The following is a 25,455-nucleotide window of genomic DNA, read 5'->3' on the forward strand; positions in this document are numbered from 1 at the left end:
GGGAAGACGACTCTGCTAAACCAGTTGAAGCATAACTCAAGCAAGAGTATTTCATGTTCTAAGAAGGCTCTGAGGTGATTAATGCCATTGTCCCTGGAGGCCTGGCTGGATTCCGGGGATTGGATGTAGAGTGGCAGAGAGTCTGGCGAAAGGAAGCCATTGATACCATCAAAAAGGATTGCGTTCTTACCGGAAAGGCTGCTATAGTCACTGATCATTTCAACTTCTTTGACGACGAGGCAGGCGAAATTGGGCCGCCGGTGATTACCAGCAATGACCTCAACACGTTCAGGCATATACTTTACTTGAACATACCGCCCAAGACGTTGGCTGAACGCCGCACTCATGATTCTAATAGACACCGCCCGTCTGTTTCCGATGCTGATCTACACCAATGGCAAGAGGGAGAGAAAACCCAGTTTCGTAGCCTTTGCCTACAACATGGCATTTTGTTCATGATTTTAGAACACCAGACAGATTTACTGAACACGGTATCAAAGCTGCAATCCGACTTTCGCCTTCACACTGAAGAATACAACCTGGACTGCGCCAAAGAAAAGCTAGTGGAAGCAATTGGCGGCCACTCACCGTTGATGATGCTAGTTCTGGATGCGGATAGGACCCTTTCAGCGAACGATACGGGCGCATTGTTCTGGGAAAAGATATCTGACTCCCATTGGGGACCAAACGTCTTACATTGAAGGAACTATTCAGCCAGTTAAGCTATTCATACACTGCATTCCGTCAAGCTACGTTGCTCTACGAGTAAGCAGCCGACGATCGGGAATTTGAGAAGATTTGCGATAACGTGGCGTCTAAAGTATCTATATATCCTGAAATTATATGTCTACTTCGTCATGCAGCAGAACAGGAACACATTGGGTCGGTGGTCGTTACATGTGGCCTACGTCGTGTGCGGGAAAAGGTGTTGGAGAGAGAGGGGTTGGCTAATACCGTGAAAGTCATTGGTAGGGGCCGCATTGCGAACGGGTTTGTTATCACGGCTGCCGTGAAAGGAGCCTTGGTAGGTGTATTGCAGGATAGGCATGGCGCAAATGTTTGGGCATTTGGCGACAGTCCACTTGGCTTGGGCATGCTGGAGAAGGCGGACAAAGGTATCGTCGTTGTCGGCGATGAGGGGACTAAAAGTAAATCGATGGATGCTGCGTTGATCACCGCCATCGAAAACAAGAGCCTCCGTCTGGGCCAGGCTGTTTTACCTCCTACTACACCAATCCGACTAGACACCACCAGACACCGGGAATCGCCTGTTCAACACCACGTCCCTGGCTTGAATGTATAATAGCACCGTTGTTCTCTGTGGTTGGAGGGGCATATTAGCTGAAACGACACCTAAGTCTGGCAACTAAACACAGCAGTCCATGGTATAGTCCTTTCAACAGAGCTCTACATGAGTATGTAGGTCTTGAAGTCGTAGTTTTTGAAGTCGTAGTTTGTGTAGTCCATCGTGTTCATCGATGTAGTAGATGTAGTTCAGGCTCAAAAGGAGCCGTTATATCACGTGAGTATTAGCCTTCTACACGTGACACTTAGTCATCATCCCCGCTCTCCTGCCAAATACGGTTTAGCGCATCCGGACGCCCAAAGAAGAAAAAAGGACGAAGAAAGCACGAGATCTCGGAGCGAGAAGAAGCAGAAACACAACCAGACGAGCACGACCAAGAGCAAACCCGCTGGATAAGGCCCTCGACACCTCGCAGCCTGTTCAATTCAAAGGATGCTGATGCGTTGAAACGATGAAGTTCTTCGAGAACACTTTCAATTACGACTACTCCTTCCCAGCTGTCACGCTAGCATACTTCCTTCGCTATCCCAACCCTTACTCTCGCCATGTTTTGACCTCAGACGTGATTGACCGGTATGTCGACCCGGTCACGCAGCGGCTGCACACGACACGGCTGCACTTAAAGAAGTCCAAGGTCCCCTCGGCGATGCTGAAGCTGCTGCCCAAGGGGATCGGAGGCGCGGATAACTCGGGACAGAGCATTATCCTCGAAACCAGCGTCATCGACGTCCACGAAGGATGGATGCAGACGGAGTCTCGCAATATGGAATGGACGGGAGTTCTCAGTGTAGTGGAAAAGCAAGTCTACCATCGATCTCGATCCGGGGACGCGGATTCTTTTGCCTCGTCCCAGTCGGCACCTGGATTGGGCATAGATGATGGCCTGAAAGGCGAATGTACGTCGGTGAAAACCACGGTTACGTTCAAATCTCGACTAGGGCAGAATATGCTTGGCCGCTCGAAGAAAGATGCCACGGTTGAAGACGACGCTCCCAAGAAGGGGTTTTTTGCCTCGTGGTCCACTGCTGGCATCCAACGAACGATCGAACTTATCGGAGTGAAGCGGACACGGGACGCGGTATTCCGCAGCAAGCAGGGCATGAACGTCGTCCTTGAGCGGCTACGGACCGGCGGCATCGTTGCCGTAGTGGAGGGCATGAGGCAAGACCGCGAGGGCGGGCCTGGACACGAGGGCCCGTGGAAGCGAGTCTGGCTGCACGGCGCTCAGAAAGAAGGACACTACGATGACGAGTGATGGTTCAATCGCACACCAGTCTACCCAATTTGACCGGAATGACTCCTGGATACCCCTCCCGTCGGTCCTACTGTATTATTTTTTTTTATTAACTTAGCGTGGCGTTTTCTGGCGTTATCACGGACAATCTCCCCCAAATTCCTCTTCATCACAGCTGCATTTGTGTTTATATATACGGGTTTCCCTCCTTCGATGTTCATTTCTAGGGTTACATTTAGCGTCTTCTGGTGCGATGCGCAACGGGCACGTTTTCTTTGCACGAACTTGAGCGACGGAAAAGCAGAATGGCGATTGGCGATGTTTTATGTACTATAGGCCTTATTCGGACGACTACGGTGTAGGTACATGGGTACCAGAGAGTTATTATGAGTGAGATTGAATAAATCCAAAGCTGTTATATCTTCCAAGAACTGTGTATACCCATCGTTCTTCTAATGTTCTTTCTAGTATAGGACTCGTGCTAGTTTCAGGAGGGAAGGATTCAATGCCGGCGCATTTAAGCGGCTGGGAATCCTATTCCAATTAGAATCGCCGGCTCTTCGATATTGTGGTGCGCATAGCTTCACTCTTGTCAGATCGATATCACCACGAAACCAGAACAAGAAATGGCAAAGAAAAAGGCTTACCTGAGGACACCGACACCACCGGGCTCCAACATCATGTCAATAGGAAACTCAATCGGGAATCTCAGCCATCTTTTCACAAAAGCGCGAAGCAGATGCCCATGGGCAAATAAGACTATATCGCACGCTTTCTCTCCGTTGAGATGCGGGCCCTGAATGCGCCGAATTTCCTCGATAAGGCTATCAACCCGCTCAGATACTTGCTTCGGCGACTCTCCTCCTTCGCATCCATCCTTCCAAATGTCCCAGTCCCTCTCCTGGTCTAAGCCTCGCTCTTTTCTCCCTTTCTGTATATCCGCCGATACCATACCTTCATAATCGCCATAGTCCCACTCCGCCAGCCTGTCTGTTCTCGAAACTCGACCACTCTCGTTCAAGGCTTTCCTATCTGCCTCCGTGATTGTGAGTTCGTATGTGAGGTATGCTCTTTTGCGCGGGCTGATGAAAACATGTGCTATCTTGGAGGGATCGATCAATCTATTGGAGCCGACGAGTATATTCCCCGATGCCTGGACTTGCCGCCTGCCTCTCTCGGTGAGTTCGATATCTGTTTTCCCCGTATGTTGGCCATTCTTGGTCCATTCGGTTTCCCCTAGATCCCGTTAGAGCGCGTACTTTTGTACATGATATCCCTAAGGGGTTGGCGGGGGGGTATTGCCTACCATGGCGACAGAGGTACACTCGCGGCGTTCCAGCAGATTGATCAGACATCGCAAGAGAGCTGAAGCGTATATATGTGATATACTACTTTCTTTATCGAGCTCCGAGGGGATTGGTTAATGGTTAGGGTTGATATCTGATCTATAGGGCTGGTCGGAGATTGGGGGTTTTACAGGACGAGAGTTAAACGCCCTGTCAGCCACATCCTGGCTACAATCCTTTCATAGTTCTCTACGTATTTACAAAACAATGCTTAGCCTATGCAGAGCAATATTAGAATAGCTACTCGTCTATACAATATCATCCCAACTGTTAAGGAGCGAATAGGTTGTCTTTTGGCTAGGCTACCCGCATACCCTGTATTCCGCAAAGCTGCCAACGAGGATTCCCCTGAAAAAGAGATCCTAACCTAGACTAACTGCTATCTGTCCTCCTCCTCGGATTGTTTTTGGTATCAAGTGCAAAAGGTGCAAGGAGAGCAAGTTACCAAAAACCGCGGGGCTATAGTCATGTGACTGTGTTAAAATAGACAGCGGAAACCAAGAATATGCACATAACCTTATGACTAAGCACTCTTAATTGCCATAATGGGCAGGCTAGACTCCCCTAAGTCTGACTTATAGCGGGGTCCCTAGTTGCAGCCAAAACCGTCGGCGTCGGCGTTGGTTGCTCTGCCTGCTCGCAAGAAACAACCACCACGACGCGGAAGAGAGAGAGCATCAGTATAGCAAGAAGAACACACACGGGATATCTTGAACGACCGTTTGCAACGATCCGTGGTCGAACGTCCCTGGCACCTTGGTTGCTGCCATTGTTTACCTCTGCCTACAATGGCAAGTCGTTGAGCACCAACAGTCAACCACGCGCCATCACCAGCTCATTGCGAGGCTCCGGTCAATGGGAATCGAATATACCCTCGGTGCAGCGACACCAGTCTAAAAGCAACGCCAGCTCTCCTTAGCGAAGTCGCCGATAAACCACAACACACTCCTTGCACCGATTCCACCATGTCCGCAGCGTTCGACGACGAGGATCTCTCGATCTCCCTTCCTTCATACGAGCAGAATAGGAACAGAAACCCTCATGGCCACCCAAACATACCGCAGCCGCCGCCACGGCATGGCTCGGAGAGACTCGACCAGTCTCCTGCCACCGCCCGAGACATGCAGCGGCTGGACCAGTATACCGCAGTCAGGAATCTAGGTGAAGGGACGTTTGGAAAGGTCAAGCTCGCTACTCATAGAGCTAGTGGGCGGCCGGTTGCGCTCAAGATCATACCGAGGCGGAAACTGCAGTCGAGGGACATGGTAGGGAGAGTCGAGCGGGAGATCCAGTATCTGCAGTTATTAAGGCATCCCCATATTATCAAACTGTGAGTTGGCATACATATACGAGGATGATATAGGCGTAAAATCATACTAATGACTTTGCTGCGGTAGGTATACCGTGATTGCGACGAAGACGGATATCGTGATGGTATTGGAATATGCAGAACGGGAGTTGTTTGACTACTTGGTAAAGAGAGGAAGATGCAATGACGACGAAGCTCGAATCTTCTTCCAGCAGATTATTTGCGCTGTTGAATATTGTCATCGCCATAAAATTGTGCATCGAGATCTTAAGCCAGAAAATCTTCTTATTGACAAGGATAAGAATGTGAAGATCGCTGATTTTGGCTTGAGCAATATCATGACTGATGGAAATTTCTTGAAAACGAGTTGCGGTAGTCCCAACTACGCCGCGCCCGAAGTTATCTCTGGTAAACTATACGCTGGCCCTGAAGTCGACGTATGGAGTTGTGGAGTCATTCTGTATGTGCTTTTGGTAGGGAAATTGCCTTTTGACGACGACTACATTCCCTCCCTGTTCAAAAAGATCTCGGCTGGAAATTTCCACATGCCCTCATACATATCTGCCGGTGCTGCAAATCTTATTAGGCACATGCTCCAAGTGCATCCTGTTCATCGAATCTCCATCCCTGAGATCCGGCAAGATCCGTGGTTCCTAAAGGGTCTCCCCAAATATTTACAGCCCCCTGTCGAGGACTTTGTTGGTACTGGTGCGGACCCAAATAAAGCGATTGACCCCCGCAAAATTGCTCCTGGAAGATCCGCTGCGATGCAGGAACGCATTCATGAAAATGCAGTAATTAAACTTGAACGCAGAATGGGCTATGGCAAAGATGATATCCAAGATGCTTTGCGAAAACCGGAGCCTAGCGCGATTAAGGATGCCTTCTTTATTGTGGTCGAGAATGAGATGATGCAAACGAACTGTGAGTTCCCCTTCCTAATTAGCCTGGACTTACTCTCGATCCCTAACATGGTATAAGCTCCAACTGAAAACGAGCCGGGTCAACAACCCATTCCTCCCTTCGGGAGCAATGCATCTCCCGCTCATCGTTCAGGGCAAAGCCCCGCCCTAGAGGCTAGCACTCAAGACTCACCCCTTGCTCCACTAACCCCATACCAGACGAGGTCTTCTCCAACGATACCTTCCCAAACCTCTTCGCTTGGTGGGACAGAAGATACACCGCGGATTAGCCATGTACGGATCCTACCGACCAGTTTGCCTTACGTTCATGACCAAATAATGAAGCAACGGGAGGAAAGACTTCCCCCCGGCGAAGGCGAAGAGGGCGAATCATCAGAGGAAAACCGTGGTCGGTCGTTGCAGCCAGAAAATAAGGAATCCGAGAGTGATATAAACAAAGAACGCTCCCCTGAAGAACAAGCGGCAACTGCTCGGTCCCTTAGGCCTCACTCGCGCAGCAAAGTGGATTTAGACAAGCTTCAGTACCAGAAACCCAACACTATGGCACAGACTGCTCCTCAACCTAAACGTTCTCGCAAATGGCAGTTTGGCATACGATCCAGGAACCAACCATATGAGGCGATGTTGTGTCTCTATAAAGCCCTCCAGGCGGAAGGGGGTGTCTGGGAAATTCAGCCGGCAGAGTCTGGTGAGTTCAACCCGTTGATGTGACAACGATAGCAGGTGTGCTAACATTACTTTAGATGTGAATGACTCAGATGGTGGAAGAACCCCACAGATGACTGCTGAACTGCCCCCAGTGCTTCAACATAAGTACCCTGACTTGCCAGCAGATTACTATATCCCAAAGGATTTATGGTTTATTCGCGCTCGGCTATTGAAGCAAGGAGTCCTAGCTCCGGGTCCATCTAGCAGCGCTCACTCTAGTCGCAGTGATCTCGAAGAATTCCGACGCCGTGTCAGCTTGATTGGTGGCATATTACACTCAGAGGATAAGACGTCTGCTTCGGCTTCAGCGATTGCCACAGCAGCTGGCACTGCTGGTGCCGCAATATCATCAGCTCACTCCTCACACCCTGCACTTCTTGCCTATGGGGTATGGGTATTCATCGATATCCAGCTTTACCAGATTGAGTCAAAGAACTACATGGTAGACTTCAAATGCGATGGCTATCAAAATGTCATCCAGGTCGCCCATGACAATAACAACACCACAGAATGGCGGCCAATCAGCAAACGGATACGAAACAAGGAGAAAGAGGTGACGAGTCCTTATCCTTTCTTGGACGTGGCGTCCGACCTAGTCGCGCAATTGGCGGTCGTTAGTTGATATATATCCTATCTATACCTGTCGTCTTATTTTGGCCTTTACTCCCCAGAGCTCTCTGCCTAGGTATCTATATGAATCAATGAACAAAACTTTTCACAGCAACGCAACTTCTTAAGGGTCTAGCACGTGACATCAGTTGACCGTTGATGACGTCGATTTTAACTCATGGAAAAAACAAACAGCCGAAGAGGGAGTGGAGCCCGCTGGCGGCTAACGGACATACAACTCGTTGCGCCGGCAAACACCGTGGCCATCGGACTCGGTCTAGATGAGGCAGAGTTGATCGTATGAACTCTTTTCTGCTTGCAATTAAACAAATGGCCTGTGGGGAAAGGAGCCGTATGACGTCGATCCGGTGTGACCGGAAGGGGTGTCTTCTATTTCCTTCGAAATGACTTTGGGGCAGCTTCCTCTTTCCCATTCTCTCATGCACTGGCCATCAACCATAGTACTGACCAAGACTTATATCTATTCTATCTTTACTTCAAAGTTGTTAACGTCAAATTTCTCCATTGTATCATCTCATTTACTCGTCACGTCCGGTTTGAGCGAACGAGGGAGATCGCAGTCAGCCATACTGACCAGAACCAATTCTATTCCGATTAAAAGAACGCTCTCTAGCTTTTCACCATGTCTGGCGCCGCAAAAATGGGCAGCGTGATCCTTCGGCTCATCCAGGTATATCATGTCTGATTCTGCTATCGAAAATTTGCTAATGAAGCTCCTCCTTGTAGCTGGCCTTTGCGACTATCGTTATGGCCCTCATAGGCAACATGATCGATGATGCACTACATGGAAGCTCGTCCGTGGTAAACTACAATTTGTTTGTGCCGGCATTCGTCCTCCTATCGCTATTATACCTTATCCCAGCGTCTCTTAGCGACAAGGTCATGTTCCACCCAATCTTGATGCTTATCATCGACGGCCTGTGTTGCCTCTTCGCCTTTGCCGGAGCCATTGCCCTTCCTGCCAAACAGCGTGTGCATAGTTGCACCAACGAGGTACGTAAAAGATGATGTTTATCATTTCGAATTAGCTCTGACCTTGTAAATAGGAGTATACCTCCAACAATCCAGTAACCAGCGGCTCCAACTATCCGGAGAAGCGTTGCCGTGAGGGACAGGCGGCTACCGCGTTCTTATGGTTTTTGTGGTTTACCTTCTTACTGTCCACCCTATATTCCCTCTGGCGCGTGAAGGAGCGCTTTTCTGGGGGTGGGAGTGGCGGAGGCCGCACCAGCCAGCGTGGCTCGCCCAACCGTCCTCAAGCGCCAACAATGTCCCAAGTATAAAGGTTCCCCTTATCCCACCGCGGCTGCTTTGGCGAGAGGGACGGGACTCCACGAATGGCTGCGGCCTTTTATACGGTTTATATCTACCCAAGCAAATTTATTTAAAAAAAAAAAAAGAAAAGAAAAAAAAAACAGCCTTGGCCTTGGATTTAAAACAGACGAAGCTTTAAATGGGTCATGTCAGAGATACGGAGTTTTCGGGTGTCCACATGCGTAACCCCACGATGTTGTTGTCTATTTTATCAAATCTTTACATTGATCCAATGACACCTTGTATATTCTGGGGAAAAGCATTGTCCTTTCACATGGACTGTATTCTAATTTTTAATATTTAGTTTTATGTCCAGTCCTTCATTCCGTGCGCTGGGCGAGCATGTACTTATTTACATCTCTTTAAAGGGCAGAAAAAGTAATTTAAGCCAGGTCTTAGTTCTTTTTACACCGCTAAATCTCTGAAGCTTCTCGGACCTAATATATTGTTGAGTGGTGTAGGCATACTTAGGATTATTTATACTGTGCTTTAACTTCTCGAGTTACAGATTGATGTGTACTGTCGAGTTTTCTCTGAGGCGAAGGGATCACGTTGACTCTGAGCGAAATCGGGGCCATGGGTTGCTATACTTGGAGCTCTCAATGTCCCCAAGCCACAAGGTCATAGGAGATTTGAAAAAGACCAGGACTCGCTGCCCAGCCTTCTTTTTCTCTAACAGTATTTTGACGAGATAGCAGAATTTAGGGTTGGTTTTCGCCATATAAATAGCCATTTCTGCTCTCGATGCCGGGGGAACAGCGCAGGGCTCTCGAATAGTGTAAGCGTAATAAAAGGACGCTCCGTAATCACCGTAGGTCGCAGATTCGGCCACAATATTACTTCTAGATTATCCGCCGTCCTTAGTCTTCGCTTGCCGTCCTTAATCTAATTCCACGGCCAATGCTTTCCTAGGTCTTTCTTCGATAGCGAGGAAATTTTTGTCGCTAATCAAATCTTCGACCTTGTCGGGCTGCTTAATGGCTCCCAAAACGATGCCTACCCCCTATGAGCTTGTCTGGCAAGTATCGTCAAAGGTATCATCGACACCATCATCGACACCATCAACGGCATCATCGTCTGCGTGGTTCTCCTCAGAGTCGCCCGTAGACTTGGGGTCAGACAAGCCCGACGCGTCCTCGTCAGAAAAGGGCCATGCTACCAACCCCAGCCCCTGCTGTAGGACCGTGCTTGCCCATGTCATCCATCAATGTACCTAACTGCAGGAAGTTGTCTGTACTATCCCCCGGCGTGGCAACGTCCGACTCTTCATCTGATTCATTGACGTACTCTTGGGAGAGGGGCGCCTTTGCGGCCTTCCGTTTTCTGGGTGTCGTCGTCGGCGTCCTCTCTACCGTAATAGCTCCTATATTCAAGTTAGTACATTTCAACCCGGGGTGAGCTTAGGGCTGAGGTCCATCTGGGCAGTTCTCAGCCCGGCTAGAATCTAGTACGTACGGATATCCAAAACCAGTTCTTTGACTGTCGTCTCGAGGCGTTGTTGTATGGTCTGGCATGGTTGCATGGCCTCGTCCATGCCTAGATAGTTTTGATAATAACAGGGATTTCTTGGAGGTTCGCTGCAATGGCTGGACGTCTAATGTAATATACTGAACGTGCTACCCCAGTAAAGCGTGTTGATGGACGTAGTGATGGAGCATGTCACGTCAGATAGAACTTTTCTGGGAGCGATGCAATAAATATTGTCTATCCAATTGAAAACCTTCGTGGGATTCATCCCGATTTAGTGTCAATTACTATGCATAGCCTGACACCATTACCATTGAAACCGAGTGTCTGCTTATTGTCAATGGCCTGAGTCGCTTGTTTTGTCTTTAAAGGAGGATGTTGGTCCTTCTAGATGCTCCTCCCACCACAATGATGTGGTTAAGTCGGCCTTGTGAATCCCATGTTGCTGGCAGAGCGGTTGTACAAGGGAGGCCCTGGAGTGTTGTCTATCCCTAAGCTCTACTAGGGCATGTTCGACTGGAGGATGTGTGCAATATTATTGATATGACGAGAGTCGGTAGCGATGGCAATATGGCGCCAGTCGGGCAGTTCAGGTGAAGCGAAAAGCTGCTGCTTCGTGATGACACAGCTTTCCAACCGACGGCGAAATGGTATACGGGTTATCTGTCCATCTGTGAATGGTATATTATAACCAATTATGAACCTGTAAATTGTGGCATTCCCGTTGGTAAGCTGGTCCTGGTGGCTACCAACGCCTGCGCAAATCCCTCTGTCGATCGAGGAGCGACGGCCCTCAATCTCGGTTCCAATCTTATAAGAATCTGCCATCTTTGTAACGAGTGAAATGGAAATAGAGGTTATATATTAGCGTAGGCCGCAGAGCCTAAGACTATAGGCAAGGTCATAACCCGGAGGACCTTGGATCGAAACCAAGACATGCTACCAATGTGATAGACACTCGATGAGCAGCTAGCCAGTATATGATTGTAGCTGGGCGTAACGTCGGGTGAACACCACAGCTGCGGACAGCCAGGGACGAGAGTTAGCCCGTCCACAAAATCTTTTGGGAGGGGGCGTTTGCATAGGTTAAGGCTCTATCGATTCTGAACGTTGGCAAGAGAGTGGCATGTTTGGATGGCGATATAGTTGATGTGCTCCAGAACCATAAAGGTCAACCGTGGGCTAGCTGCAAAAATCGAGTTTTCTAGCAGACTAGGGCATGATAGCCGAAGCAGGCACTGAAGCTTAGGAGAATTTGACACTGGATAGTAGCTTTGACTTGGAGTTTATCAAAAAATCCTCATAACCACCCTAATTCGGCTTGCTGGAGATTCGTTGGCATTTGTTATCATGGCCACGGGCATACTCCAACAGAGAGGCATGCGGACATAGAGTTGCATGGAATGCGATTAAGAATCCATTGACGATTTGCTCGTCTTCTACTGTTAGGATTTCTTTTTGTTGTTTTGGTGAAGACACATTTCCGGGTGGTGATGGCTATGCTCATCGGAGCCGGTCTTATTTTTCCAAGGTGAGAGGAGCGTATACTGATTAACTTGAAGACAGCGTAGGGTTCTCTTGCAGATATCGACGAGCTCGCAGGCGGTTGATCGACAAAAGGTATACTAGCCGCCATATAAAGATTTCCGGCACTCTGGCCGTCCAAATTGCAGAAACCTCTTCATCGGATTGAGAAATAGCATTGATGCTGGACAAATACTACCCTTCGTGTAAGGGTATAATCAGTTAGCCCATTTTGGTGTTCTTTCAGAATCAGATATCAGGTTCTCTGTGCCTGGTATGACTCGTTCCTATAGCTGATGGTTTCCATTGGACACTAGGCCTTTTTATCCCTTGTGGTCCAACATCAGATGGCGGGTATGAAGGACGCAAAACAACAACTAGACAACCCGGTAAATGTATCCGCCAGTTGTGCCGAAAGAACTGAGGATATCAACGCGACATCTGACCTTTTGCACGCGGCGACCTTCTGAGGAATTGGAATTGAGAACCTCATATGTCTCGCAACACAGGGTGCCGGAGCTGTTTCGGTACTTTTTGCACCACCCACTGCTTGTTTGTCGATGATGAATACGACATCAAAGGGGAGACACTTGAGTCGGTGGAGGCGGTGGATGACCCAAGGGTTAATAGTATAGGCAGTTAAATCGCCGCGTGACTGTGGTTATTCAACGGGAGCCCCTCCGTCCTTGGTAACGCATACCGCTTTGATAGCTAGGCGTTGGATATGGCATAACCTGCAGAGTCTTCTCGTATGACATGTAGTATGTAACCTCAAGAAGGGTCTGCGGTCTTTGAATCAAGCGTAATGTATTATGGCGGCGGTCAAAGGTACTCTGCCAGTGGTGAAAGAGATAGGTATTATGCATACGGGGATCGAGTCAACGCAGGGAAGACACCATATATTCAAAATGAGTGTTCCAAGTATATAAAACGACAAGGTGGTCCAACGAAGTATGGGTTTGAAATGTAATGTATATAGAAATAGATATATGAGTAAATAAATGGCCTGGAGATGGAGAAGAAATAAGAAAGAAAGTTGGAGGAGAGGAGGAATTCTGGGGAGAGACCGGGGTTTATATACCACGCGGGACTGCCTCTCCGTCACTGAGAGACTGGGCGTAGTTAATGCACACAGTCACCAACAGGCTTCTGCATTTCTGGCTCAGCAGTGAGTATGCGGCCTCCATTCACAGTTCCCCGAGCAAACGGCCAGAAACAGGTTCATTCAATGATAAAAAATCGCAGCACGTCATGGAGTCCGCTTTGTTGCCCGCAGCGATATCCTCAGATTCACCGGATGACTGTAGAGAGGGAATAGTTCGCCTACCATACATCGGTGACTAGAATCCTCATACCATGTACGGGAGACATTCAATGAACAGCTTCCGTCTTCCGGCATCACGGAGGGACGTGAAAGAAACCACCAGTACATCAGTGAATGTCTTGAATCCGTCATCGTCCTGCTGTACTCCATACTAGTAATGCATCTCTCCATGGTATCATCATCGTCGCCGTCGTCATCATCATCATCGTATTTTCCTGTATCTTCATCTTGATATCTTCATGTCGTGTCAAAACGCGAACACGGCTCCCTCACGTGATCAAAGCTCTAAATATAAAAACGGAGGATTGAAAAAGAAAAGAAGGAGGAAGAAGAAGCAAAGAAAGGTCGACGATGAACTCACCTTACTAGATGAAGCCTAACGCGCCTCAGGAGAGAGCTGAGCCATGAAAAAGGAGCTGGCTGTGGAGCCGCAACATCGACGGTGGTTCTTCTCCTGGAGAATACGAGCATGCTCAGCCATTTTGCTGTTGATATGAATCGAAGGGGAGAAAAGCTAGGCCTCCTAGCGTGTGAAGGATAGTCCTGCTTGATTTCATGTCGTGATGAAATCGTTTCTCCAAGTATCAGGTTTGATACTTGCTCTCGCGTGGTTGAATTTGCCGATGATGAAGATCCTACTTCTTGTCTCCTGCCTTGCGGCACTGTCTGCCGCTGAACTGTTCCAGATCAAGGTGCTCATCGAGCGACCCGACACTTATTCTAGCCTGGTCGCGGACCTCGACGAGCTGGAAAGAACCCACTGTCCGTCCGCGCTCTTCCAAGCTCCTTGCTCCTTGAATCCGCGACTAACAACTTTTGTTCCTGTCTAGTCCGCGTATCACGCGGCTTCTCGGCCAGTGTCGACGTCGAGGGCGTCTACTGCCAGGCCTTCAGCGGGCCGGTCGGACGAGACGAGCTGGGAGGTGTCTTTACTGCTGGAGAAACGGCCGTGTTCACGGAAAGCGACTCGGAGCCGGTAGAGATCGGGTCCTTCCTATGTTCTCGAGACATGGACAACCTGGAGGGACCTGGCCTGCGAGCGCCGACGGAGGACGAAGAGGCAGACTCGGGCAAGGAGACGGCGTCCACGGCGGTGGTGCAGTTTCGAACGGGCTTCGCCGACTTTACCAAGGACGAGGTCCCGCTCAACGAGCTCTTCGAGACAGGTAAGCGTCTTTCTATAGGTCATTTGGCTGGCATGTTGGCTGACCGTCGCCAGGGCCGTCCAAGCTGGGCGGCAGCATTATCGAGGCCATGGTGGTGTCTACGGGAAACGGGGTCAAGTGCCAGCTCTTCGGGGACGCGCAGGGCGAGCAGAAGCTGGGAGACGCCTTTTCCACGATGGAGGTGTCCTTTGGGAGGGAGCCCGTCACCGTGGGCGCCATCAGATGCCAGCCGTAACCTCGTCTCCTATTCCTTCTCATCGTACACTTATACATAGACATGGACATAGATATGAACATATTTATAGGTGTTTTTATATAGATGGATGAGGCTGAAGGATCATGTACTGGTACTTACTTTTTATCAACTTTTAAGTGTGTGTATAAGTAGCGGTACCTGCTGCCCGCGCCCGTCGGAGTCCCAAAGCAGTTTAGCGCGAGTCGGGAATGTTGGCGGCGACTTCCGTTTTGGGCGATTTCCTGGGGCTTGGACCAGGCGCAGGAAGTTAAAGAAGTTCAACCTCCGCGATTTCTATCTCGCTCTCTCTTCTCTTCTTCTCTTCTTCATCTTTATCTACATCTTCATCGTCTTCTCATCATCTTCTCAGGCATCATTCAGGCATCTCAGCTTCTCAGTCAGTACAGGCGGTACAGGCGGACAGGCCAGCAGGCTCCGACGCTAGTCGAGTCAGCGTTGCAGTGCATGAGCAACAGTCACCAATTGACAGATACTCGTCTCACGCTTAATACCCAGTAGTTGATACAGAAAGACACAGAAAAGACAGACAGACAGACAGATGTCTGCACAACCAGCCTACGCTGCGTACGCTCGAACGGACGAGCGCATGGCGGATATGGTCACCCCAGACGGCCATGGATACGCGGAGCCCATGTTCAACGAGCCCGCCTTGGAGCCGTGGATGGACGGCGTGCTAGACGAGAGTCTGATGGCTGCTCCCAGCTCCTGGGACAACTTCGACTCCTTCGACTCCATCGACTCTATCCCCGTCGGCGTCGACGCGGCCCTGGCGCACGCTACACCCAACGCCTTCGACTCCCTGCTCGCCGACTGCTCTCTCCCGCTTGACGGCCAGGCCGCCAGCAGCAGCAGCAGCAACTTCACCGTTTCTCCGGATGCCCTGAACATCTCGTCGAATCTTCCACTCTACCCCACCAACGAGATGGCGTTCAATGCCAGCTCGTTCGGCTCCTTCGAGGCCTCCTTCGATGCCTCCCTGGCGGCCGTGGAGGCGGCCCCAACCCCGGCTAGAGATCACTGCCAGCTGGCCTTTGAGCAGGTCGCCTCTGCCTTCAAGGATCTCGCCCGTGCCAGAGCCGCGGCCGACCCACGGCCGATCTCTCGCAAGCAGAAGCAGAGAGACGCCTCTATTGCTCTCTACCTCGATCTACGGAATACCTGCAACGTGGCCGATGCCGTAGACGATTCAGCCTCCTGGTTCGACCCCGCTCAGGTGCCAATGTCCAGCCAACGCAGCTCGTCCGGTGGCAGCAGCTTCTCCACCAGCAACGGGTTCTCCTCTTCCAGCTCGCCCTCGGAGACCTTTGTCGAGTTCTATTCCCAGCCCCAGTCCAGTCGATCTTCCGTGCCATCACGGTCTCCTGCCACGGAGCCATCCCGCTCCCAAACTCAATCCCAGCAACCCTCCCCTCCCGCTCCTCATCCCGGCGGTGTTGAGCTCGTCATGGATCTCAACATGAACGCCGCAACCTCCCTCCCAAGAAGACATCGTCCACGGACGGAAACCCAGCGTCAGCGATACCTCGCTGTCCGCAACCAGGGTGCTTGTGAAAAGCACAAGAAGCAACACAAACGAGTAAGCAGCCCCTTCACTTTTTTTTTTTTAATTATCCTTGAGTCGATGGCTAATTGGTTATAGTGTACATGCGTTGATAGAACGATTCCGGCTACCACCACAGCCCTCCAAACGGGCACCGGCCCTGGTACCAAGCTTGGCGTTAGGCCAGGCGCCAATGGCGTCAAGTCGACGTCGCTTCGGCGTAGCAAACCCGGTACCGTCGGCCGCGCCTCCCTCTCACCCACGTCCGGAGAGGATATCTGGCCCGCACTGCGCCATAATGGCACAGCCCTGGCTAGGAATGACAGAGTCGGCGGCATTGGGAACAGTGACGCTGGCAGGACCAACGTATCATCCGAACGACTGCTACAGAAACAAGGCGGACTCGATCACGCCCACGCACCAGGCCATGATATAGGCAATTCTCAAGACACTGGCCTATCACAGTCCGGAGGCTCTTACGGCGGTCGAAACTCTCCTATGCCAGTAACCACCAGTCCGAAGAGGACATGCAAAGAAGGCTCGGTTGAAGTCCAGGGACGTCTCCCTGACAATTCTTCACGCTGTCCTCGTCCGGGTTGCTCCGACAGCACGTCGCAAGACAGGAGCATAGCGGACTACCACGCACGCGATCATATTGACAGCGTACTTTGGAATACGGCCAACCGCAGCCTCTTCAGCCGAGACCCGAAACCCGCCACCGTCAGGAACTCTTCAATGTTCCTATTCCCCGATGGAACGAATGTTTGTCAACCATCACCATCCCAATCACCGCTTCTTCAATCATCGCTTCTTCGACTTGCAAAGAATGGCAGAGTCAGCGATGCCAATGGCACGACCGCACCGCAACAAACATTGTCATGGCCACATGACAATAACTGTTCTAGCGAACGCCAGAAACGACAGAGCTGCTCTAAATGCAGTAACGTGAATTGTTGCATGACGCAACCGTCAAGGAACCCTTCGACACATACTCTCAACGACGGCCTTGCCAACGTATCGACGCATCTCTTACCCGAGACACGCTTCGTACACTCTTCCGTCTATTTCCAACAGGTGATCAATCGGCATAGAACTCTTGAAGGGCTCTTGCAATCGATATCACCTATTGTTCTTCGGCCATCGAGAGCCGTTATCTCACCTGCGTACCACGGCCTACGCTGGTTCTTACAAATGTACGCCAACAGCGTATCTTTGGCTCAAAAACACACCACCTCCCGCCAACATGAATTTGCCCTTTGGTGCTTTGTATGGATGAGCATACTCGTGCTATCGGCAATGTATAAAGGTACTTTGTTATAATCTTTTGTGGGCAAGAAGCCCAGCTGATGGAGCTCGAGACGGATTCGCTTCGACGATATCTGTCTCGCTCTCAGCCAGTTTCTGCTCTGCCATGTTTTGATGTCCTCCCGGACCCATTCCTTTGAAGCGTTCTGTATCCTACTTTCTCTGTTGGAGTCTGCGGCGTGATGATCGTGGACCATCGCAATGGCCACCGCCCTTACTTTTATATACACATTTATCATTTCACATGTTTAGAGCTTATAGTACAGGGTACACCTAGCTACACACGCTGAGATCTAATCAAAAGAACCATTCCTTGAGACCGCCGTTCCCTGTTCATGAACATGAATGGCCTCGTAGTCATACCTAGTAAGCCTGACAACATTACTCCATCCTATAGACCAGAAATAGACACGATATTGAGAACACTAGAAGACAGGCTAGATATTTGTGCATTATAAGACAGATCCTGTCGGCCTTGGCGCGATTCTCGACCTTGGGGGAAAACGCTCGACTTTGACTATTTAACAAGTCGCAGCAATTGAAAGGCCGGAAGCATCGGTCTCACCTTTTATATCACACTTATGACGGTTTTTGGGTCTTTCATGGACTCGTATTAGGACCTGGTAGTCAATAGACACTCCATCAAGCGCCCGGCTACCCCGCGAACCCACCTCGAGGCCGATCCAGCATGGTCTTCGCGTCCAGCTCTCTCCTTCTGCGCATCGCCCTCCTAGCTGGTTCACTCCCGTTACTCGCAATGGGGGAGTCTGCGCATCTCTCGCACATCGAATATTCTACGGTGCCGGGCTATTTCCTGCAGGATGACCCAGCAACCGATCCTGGCGCCTTTGACTATGTATGCGGCTCTGTCTTCCTTGTCCAGCTGATGGGATTCTTATATTTGAGATACAGGCAAAGTCGGGCTTCGGACTGATCGATCAAGTCTACGATACGGACAAGGCCTTTGATCCAAACCGTGAGAAGCCCCAGTGGGCCAGATTTGAACACAAGGTCCGCTCCCTGAATGAACAGGCCGCTTCGCATACTCGGTTCGGAGTTCTCTTTCTAGGGAGACACGGCCAGGGTTTCCATAATGTGGCCGAAGCCTTTTATGGGACCGCTTCTTGGGATGTATGTATATCATCTTCTTCCAAGGTGATGCATGCTTTGGGCTGCGTGGTGACCTGATTCTTGCTAGTCCTACTGGAGTAAACTGGACGGCAACGGAACCATATCATGGGCTGATGCCCATCTTACCGACGAAGGGATAAGCCAAGCGAAAGTGGCTCGAGATACCTGGGCTGCTCAGATGAAGCATTCCGTCCCCCTTCCGGAGGCGTATTATACCAGCCCACTCGATCGATGCCTTGCTACGGCGAAGATCACGTTCGGTGACCTTCAGCTTCCTCACTCCAAGCCATTTGTCCCAACTGTAAAGGAGGTAAGTGAACTCTGTATTTTACCATCCGTGCAAATGCATGGTGTCTAAACAATCACATAACTAGCTCCTCCGTGAAACAATCGGAGTCCATACATGCGATAGACGCAGCTCAAAGGAATACATCCAAAGCACGTATCCAACCTACAAGTTCGAGCAAGGCTTTTCACCCACCGACCCTCTGTGGGATCCCGAAATTCGAGAGTCCGACTCAGCTCGAGATATTCGACTAAAGAAGCTGCTCGATGATGTTTTCATCCACGACAGCAGCACGTTCATGTCCTTCACGGCCCACGGAGGGGCTATCAGGTCTATTCTTAATGCTATCGGCCATCGAGACTTTGCACTGCAGACAGGGTCTGTCCTGCCCGTCTTCGTCCGAGCAGAGACGAAGCCTGGCGCTGCTCCAAAATCCGAAGAGGAACTGGCCTTCATGACATCGGCTATCGATTCTACTGACGCGGAGGGCAGGTTGTTTAATGTACAGACTGGCCCGTAGAGGTTTTTAATTTTGATTTTGGGCTTTCTAGCTTAGATTTCGGGTTATATAGAACAGCTACAGGTGGCAGATGTTTTTCAATCTTTGTCGCCAATATGGCTTGGGTAGGAGATAAATGACTAGTTAGACTGAATATTGTCATTGCTGGCAGATGCATTTGATAATTCCCACGATTGATTTCACGATACAAACGAGGCTGTCCATGAGGCTGCTGGATAGCCTATCAGATTGCTTCTTGAAGCTAGCTAGTTGGTTATTTAGTTAAAGAATGGTAGTGCTTTTGTCTTTGTTGACATTCGGTCAAGAATCCAACAAAAAATTTCACGCGCACAAGTAAAATTTCATAACTGCAGAGTAACGCGGGAATCTGCCTGAGGTGGTGACCGAAAGGTCCTATATATTTATATTTTGTGCTTATTTTCTCCCTATGCGAAGACCCAGTCCCTCCAACCACCACGAACTCGCCTCATAAAGCAAACCCGAGTCCCTTGGAACAGGACGGCTCGGCATACCAACGCTGGCAACCAGCTCCCATGCGACAGTGAAGCAGATGCATTGATATCTACAGAAAAGATGGAGAGGTCTGCTGAGATTGGCTGCGAGGCAGCTTCACGACGACGTCTTCTGCTAGGATGTCTTGGGCAAGCAGCAAACGACGGAGATCTCGAAGGAATCAAGGAGTTGATAGAACACAATCTCACCGAACTCCAAGCTATCCCAAAGTGGTTTGACACCGCACTCGCCACAGCAGTATACAGAGACTATGATGAAATTCTCAGCACCCTCCTTGGAGCAATTCGGTCCTCTCAGCAAGCTGGCTCAGACACCTTGGACGAGGCCACGGTTGAAACATTGGGAGGAATGTTCACTTATGCCGCATATTGCGGTAATAAAACAGCGATCAGGGCGTTTCTTGATTTCCCCCGCAGCAACATTGATTTCCAAGACGAGAAGAAGCACACAGCGCTATGGAATGCTGTTCGTTCATCCCAAGGCTGCCCGAGACGCCTTGCAATCGTGGAATTCCTCCTGGACCGAAACGCAAACACAGAGCTGGCAGATGAAAAGGGCCGTACTCCTCTTTGGGCTGCTGCCGGTTCAGACTCAATTGACGCCGTGGAGCTTCTGCTAGAAGCCGGGGCGAATGTCCATGCCGCTGATCACATTGGCCACACACCGTTGGTACCAGCCGCGATGAGATACAATCTTGAAATCGTGCAGGCTCTTGTATGGGCTGGGGCAACTATTATTCAAACGTCTTCCTTTTCTAGGATGGCTCCAACGCTTTTCCCAATATTTGCAGATCTTAGCGTCGAACGGGCAAAGGTCTTGTTATTGTGTGGAGTGAAATGTAAGATCTCAAATAATCAAAGAAATTTCCTCAAGATCCTTGATTCTGGGAAGCGCGAAGCGATGGAACTTATTCTAGAATCCAACCCTACCGAGCGGACTCTTGCTTATATGGTGTGTTTGGCCGTAGACAGAGGAAGCACGGAGGGTTTGAGAATTATCCTAGAATACTTGGGCAACAGGCATAACAAACAACAGACGCAGGAGATGCTAATGGCGGAGGCTATAAACCAAGCGGTGAAGTCTCACAATACAGAAATGATAAAATTTTTTACAGATCTCCCAGCAATCATACCTACCAGCCAGCAGACGAGCTAGCAGACATTTCAAGACATACGAGGTCTGTTTACGGCACATGATGGAGGACTGGCCACCAAGATAATGCCAATGCTCTATTTGTGTTATGTACATTTCATATACTATGGGAAACTATTTACAAACATATTCCTCGAGATATGTTGGTTCCGGTCGACAGAACCTAAAAGAGGTGGAGGGCAAGGGGAGGAGAGACCGTTTACAAATTCGAGGCCATGGCAAGTTCGGTCATGAACCCGGTGGCAACCTTAGCGTGCTCGAGCATATGGTCGAAGTCCAAGTAGTCGATAACATCGTCTTCGGAGTGGATATGGGGGTTAGAGTCTTCGAAGGTGGTTTCAGCAACCATGGAAGATGGAAATCCGTTTTTAGTGGCGGAAGCATGGTCGGAGCAGGCGTAGCCACACTTGGTTTCAACAATTGGGACTTTGGAGTACTACATGGGCCAATGTTAGCTCAGTCAATAAACATAGTAACACAGTCTTACCTTTTCAACGATCATCTTGGTGAACTGGTTTAATTCCTGGTTGGTGTTGTCGGCGATAAGACCGAATTGTTCAGGGCCACCTTGCTTGGTGAAACCAGCAAGATCCTGGTTAAGCATAGCCTTGATATCTCGGCCATCGCTCCTGTATTTCTGGAAGATAGCGCTGGAGCCCAAGAGGCCACCCTCTTCGCCGGCATACCAGTGGAATTCCATGGTGTTGGTGGCATTTGCGATGAGCTTAGATCCCAAGATGCTGCGCATGGCTTCTAGGATAACGACAGATCCGCTTCCGTTATCATCAGCACCAGGGGCACGGCCTCCCATTGGATCATTCTGGTTGATGCTATCCTGGTGGGCTCCAATAACAACAGTTGACTCAGAGGCCCCAGGGATGGTGGCAATGACACTGAATTGCTGGAAGTCGTTCTCAAATTTCTCTACCTTACCCTGCACTCCAGAGTCGTCAATGACCTTCTGGACTTGTTCCATCAACCAAGTAGCGGATTCGACACCAGTCTGTGACTCGTAGTACCGGTTGTTAAACTCGATCATGGCAGTGAGGTCGCGCATGAGGTTGTCCTTTGAAAGGTTGGCAATAAGAGAATTGACAATGGAGGCGGGGAGGTCGTTGCGCTTTGGATAATTGCCGGCAACGACTTTGGTAGCGGTGAAACCAGGCTCATACTTGGTGATATCAATGAAGGTTTGTCCAGCCTTAGAGAGGTAGTTTAGTTAGTAAATACCCGTCGATTCTCCATCATTTACATGCTGGCATGTAGAGGGTACGTACAGCCTTCATTTGATGCTTCTGGTCCTTGGTAACCCATTGGGTCTGGCCTGGGCCGAGCTCGATCAAGTACTTGTCACCATCTGGGCGGATTGGGCCAGCGATAGCAGTGGCCGCAAAGGCGGCTGCGGCAAGGACGGAAACCTTCATGTTGATGGTAGAATGGGGTTATAATTAGAATGGGGTTATAATTAGAATGAGATGGCTTCGTATCTTGCTCTAACTGATAGGAAATTAAGAAAGAAAGGAGGAAAGGTACGGGCTTAAGTATCTTTCCAGCACATTGACACAACTTTACTTCAAACCAGCTGGCTTGTAATATAATAAGGCCTTGGGGTGGACTGACGAGTTCGCTACCTGGGGCAGCGGGGCCGAGGAGAGAAGTCCTGTTCAGGGCACCATATTATCCATGTTCTAGAAGATCAACGTCCGCTAGCCACCAGGTAGGAAGGAGGCCTGACGCTCCAGGAACGGGAACACGAGAGTCGGTTGCTAAGTGGACCTGATAGGGTGGACAGGCGGCTGATCATAGAAGTATATAGGTGTATATCCTGTACACTACTCCGTATATGTAACGGCAACTTATGGGATGCCGAAGCACGGAATACTACACAACAAGTATGCGTACTCCCTACTCCGTAAATGCTCTGTAAGAGCCTCCGAACAGCCAGAGCGAGCAAGTTTTGCTTGACAGGAAGAAATCACATCTTTCGTGCAACGCACAGTGGCCAACATGATGCCTGCAAAGCAGAACGGTATAAGTCACTTTCATGAAGATCAAACCGGAGCGGATCGAAGTATAAGAAGATTCTCTGCATGTTCGCGGAGTGCATGAAACTGATAAGGTCGGGGATATTCTGGGGACCCCGGCTTGAAACGTCAGCGAAAGCTCGTCATCTCCATACGCGACCCTGGCAACAAATGAACCCTAAGATTGCGTAGGATCCCAGCCTCTTCTTCCCCACAGAAGCCCGAGGTCCCATCACGAGGCAGGGCGCGGTGCCCTGTTCAGCGCCCAGAGCGGCCATGCAGAGTGATGTGATGGACTTGAGATCAACAACCAGCGAATCCTCCGTATTCCGTACGGGCATATGCTCTGATATCGACACTCGTCAGGAACCATCAATGGGGTTCAGAAGTGAAACGCCGAGGCAGAGGGATCGACCGGCGGCACCTGAAAAAGCCGTCGTTAACCCAGGCGGCCCTTTTCGATCTGGAACGGCTGTGTGATTTAAGGAGAAATACCCTCGCCTTGGACATGTTTTATTCGAGTATCAAGACCGGAAGAATATCAAGAATAAGGGTGAAAAAAAGGCTTGGTGATGCTTGATGTCCCCCGGCATATCCCAAAAGGGAACGGACCATGGAGTAAATATTATTCCGTTGTATATTATGTAATACGGCTATAAAAATGGAGAAAAAAGTCACCCAACGGGCAATAATATAGAAGAAAATACAAACGCGATACAGCAAGGGGGAGGAAAATGTACTGGCAGGTTTATACTCAATCGTGCTCTGCTATCAGCTCGTAGCCGCCTTCGTTTGGCAGCAGTCGAGCGATCATGAACATCGCCACCGCGTTGACCAGGACCAGACACATGCTAACCGTGCATAGAATCCATGAGTCGTCGAGCTTCCATCCGGGATAGAAGCGATCGTCGTTGTCAAATAGATATGACTGTCCATTCATGTTAGCGCCCAGGCATGCTATATATTAATCCAGGCGGGGAGCTAGTTTATGTGTGTGAGCAAGAGAGTAGGACTTACCACCAGCCCCATACCACCAGCCTGCACAAGGCCAATCAAAACGAGAAGGATGGTCAATATCTTCCAGCCTGTTTCTCTCATCTGTTTTCCTCCAGCCAGTATCACCACATATGCCACAAATGTCATTCCCTCGAGTACAACAGCGAGAGCTAAGAAGAACCCCACCGATCGCCACATAGAGCAGAATGTCGGATTGGATATCGCATAGCTGGTGAGATGACTGAACCCAGAGCTGCTGAAACCGTTGGGGTTGCCGCCTCCGAACAGGGAGCTGTCAGGCTGGCAGTCTTGATATTGGGGGAAGCGGTCGCATGCTGGCGATTCGGACGAGCACCGTCTGGTCAGGCCGTACGTAAGATAAAACTGCTCACCGGAGGGCTGTCGAGGCAAGTGGCATTAGCTAGAATATTTCAACAGGACTCAACAGAAGGGAATATCTCACCGTTTCACTGTAATAACCAAGCCATCTTGGAAGGATGATTGACGCCAGCGTCAACGCGGATGCTATCACGTATTAGCACCCCATTCCATTCTATCACCAGATGCTCGGGGACACACATATCAGAAATATAAGCAAGGTAAACGAATAGAGGATGGTTTTTGTGAAGAAGCCAGTGTAGTTTCTTCGCCCTTCCCCGGGCACCAGATGGAGATCCACGATAGCGGTTTTATAGTCTTCTTCCCTCGTAGTATATGTCAGGCGACAGCAGCAAAACGAGACTTCTTCGGTGGCTGACACTATCCTCGAAGCCTCTGATGAGCAAGCTAAGAGTACTGTAGAAGTGAAAGATGATATCTTGTCTGGAATAACTGTTCCTTGTTGTATTCAGCGTCGAGAAATGACGACAGTATGCATCATGTGATTCTATACCGCAAACAAGGCAGAAGTTTTATTCGCAGCCTCAAGATAAAACATCCCTTTATGAACAGAGTGTCCTTTCTTTAAAGTCATATATACCCAGCCGGCCGAGGGATGCCCTCTTCGCTGCCGCTGTAAAGTTGCATATCGAGGTATGGGCTTATAGATGTGTTTGTATAGACCAAGTTTGCAACTCCTGCTTGGTGCTATCTATATTGGCTTCTCAATATTGGAAAGGCATAAGACTTGATAGGAAGCACTTAGTACTCGCTGGCTTGCACTTGTTTCCTTGCCGTGTTGTTCTTTGACAGTTACTTTGATACCCTTTGAGATTCCCTACACCTAGACAAGACATATATATTATCGCCATGCTAAATAACACTGGTGAGAATAAGCAAAATTCCAATTCATCCTCCGCCTTTCTTTGAACGAAATAAAACGGAGAAGCAGAAGGTACTCATACATTCCTCTACCGCAGCCTAGCCAAGCAGCATCACCAATTCCCTCCTATGCCTGACTTGAGAATTAAATTAAGCAATATATCTGTGTCTGAGTCTGCAAGATACAATGCTGCAAATAGAAGAGAGAAAGAACGCAAATG

At 49.7% G+C, this 25,455-nt stretch overlaps 10 protein-coding genes across 10 annotated transcripts; 6 read left to right on the plus strand and 4 right to left on the minus strand.

Annotated features, from left to right (window-relative positions):
• Nucleotides 1-1,757: 1,757 nt before the first annotated feature.
• GIQ15_06964 (MSF1 domain-containing protein) lies at nucleotides 1,758-2,561 on the plus strand (the record flags this gene model as incomplete). Its single annotated transcript, XM_033554381.1, has 1 exon — nucleotides 1,758-2,561. One exon carries the CDS (start codon nucleotides 1,758-1,760, stop codon nucleotides 2,559-2,561), a length of 804 nt encoding a protein of 267 aa, XP_033403896.1.
• A 496-nt stretch (nucleotides 2,562-3,057) lies between these two features.
• GIQ15_06965 (uncharacterized protein) lies at nucleotides 3,058-3,895 on the minus strand (the record flags this gene model as incomplete). The annotated part of the gene is made up of 3 exons (XM_033554382.1): nucleotides 3,058-3,121; nucleotides 3,188-3,776; nucleotides 3,847-3,895. 3 exons carry the CDS (start codon nucleotides 3,893-3,895, stop codon nucleotides 3,058-3,060), a joined length of 702 nt encoding a protein of 233 aa, XP_033403897.1.
• A 956-nt stretch (nucleotides 3,896-4,851) lies between these two features.
• GIQ15_06966 (CAMK/CAMKL/AMPK protein kinase) lies at nucleotides 4,852-7,448 on the plus strand (the record flags this gene model as incomplete). Its single annotated transcript, XM_033554383.1, has 4 exons — nucleotides 4,852-5,216; nucleotides 5,284-6,119; nucleotides 6,177-6,806; nucleotides 6,862-7,448. 4 exons carry the CDS (start codon nucleotides 4,852-4,854, stop codon nucleotides 7,446-7,448), a joined length of 2,418 nt encoding a protein of 805 aa, XP_033403898.1.
• Nucleotides 7,449-8,078: 630 nt separating this feature from the next.
• Nucleotides 8,079-8,739, plus strand: GIQ15_06967 (uncharacterized protein; the record flags this gene model as incomplete). The annotated part of the gene is made up of 3 exons (XM_033554384.1): nucleotides 8,079-8,126; nucleotides 8,183-8,449; nucleotides 8,503-8,739. 3 exons carry the CDS (start codon nucleotides 8,079-8,081, stop codon nucleotides 8,737-8,739), a joined length of 552 nt encoding a protein of 183 aa, XP_033403899.1.
• Nucleotides 8,740-9,909: 1,170 nt separating this feature from the next.
• GIQ15_06968 (uncharacterized protein) lies at nucleotides 9,910-10,304 on the minus strand (the record flags this gene model as incomplete). Its single annotated transcript, XM_033554385.1, has 2 exons — nucleotides 9,910-10,133; nucleotides 10,226-10,304. 2 exons carry the CDS (start codon nucleotides 10,302-10,304, stop codon nucleotides 9,910-9,912), a joined length of 303 nt encoding a protein of 100 aa, XP_033403900.1.
• Nucleotides 10,305-13,708: 3,404 nt separating this feature from the next.
• On the plus strand, nucleotides 13,709-14,486 carry GIQ15_06969 (uncharacterized protein; the record flags this gene model as incomplete). Its single annotated transcript, XM_033554386.1, has 3 exons — nucleotides 13,709-13,847; nucleotides 13,916-14,251; nucleotides 14,305-14,486. 3 exons carry the CDS (start codon nucleotides 13,709-13,711, stop codon nucleotides 14,484-14,486), a joined length of 657 nt encoding a protein of 218 aa, XP_033403901.1.
• A 559-nt stretch (nucleotides 14,487-15,045) lies between these two features.
• Nucleotides 15,046-16,982, plus strand: GIQ15_06970 (uncharacterized protein; the record flags this gene model as incomplete). Its single annotated transcript, XM_033554387.1, has 3 exons — nucleotides 15,046-16,083; nucleotides 16,147-16,809; nucleotides 16,953-16,982. 3 exons carry the CDS (start codon nucleotides 15,046-15,048, stop codon nucleotides 16,980-16,982), a joined length of 1,731 nt encoding a protein of 576 aa, XP_033403902.1.
• Nucleotides 16,983-18,040: 1,058 nt separating this feature from the next.
• GIQ15_06971 (phosphoglycerate mutase family protein) lies at nucleotides 18,041-20,644 on the plus strand (the record flags this gene model as incomplete). The annotated part of the gene is made up of 6 exons (XM_033554388.1): nucleotides 18,041-18,208; nucleotides 18,265-18,483; nucleotides 18,551-18,793; nucleotides 18,858-19,261; nucleotides 19,832-20,516; nucleotides 20,600-20,644. 6 exons carry the CDS (start codon nucleotides 18,041-18,043, stop codon nucleotides 20,642-20,644), a joined length of 1,764 nt encoding a protein of 587 aa, XP_033403903.1.
• A 509-nt stretch (nucleotides 20,645-21,153) lies between these two features.
• On the minus strand, nucleotides 21,154-22,378 carry GIQ15_06972 (leucyl aminopeptidase; the record flags this gene model as incomplete). Its single annotated transcript, XM_033554389.1, has 3 exons — nucleotides 21,154-21,390; nucleotides 21,442-22,155; nucleotides 22,232-22,378. The coding sequence occupies 3 exons, from the start codon at nucleotides 22,376-22,378 to the stop codon at nucleotides 21,154-21,156; spliced, it is 1,098 nt and encodes a 365-aa protein (XP_033403904.1).
• A 1,354-nt stretch (nucleotides 22,379-23,732) lies between these two features.
• On the minus strand, nucleotides 23,733-25,000 carry GIQ15_06973 (uncharacterized protein; the record flags this gene model as incomplete). Its single annotated transcript, XM_033554390.1, has 5 exons — nucleotides 23,733-23,906; nucleotides 23,996-24,373; nucleotides 24,438-24,499; nucleotides 24,554-24,678; nucleotides 24,954-25,000. The coding sequence occupies 5 exons, from the start codon at nucleotides 24,998-25,000 to the stop codon at nucleotides 23,733-23,735; spliced, it is 786 nt and encodes a 261-aa protein (XP_033403905.1).
• Between the last annotated feature and the right edge of the window lie 455 nt (nucleotides 25,001-25,455).

Source organism: Arthroderma uncinatum (assembly GCF_011692745.1).
Source record: "Arthroderma uncinatum strain CBS 119779 chromosome Unknown scaffold5, whole genome shotgun sequence".
Classification (NCBI taxonomy): domain Eukaryota; kingdom Fungi; phylum Ascomycota; class Eurotiomycetes; order Onygenales; family Arthrodermataceae; genus Arthroderma; species Arthroderma uncinatum.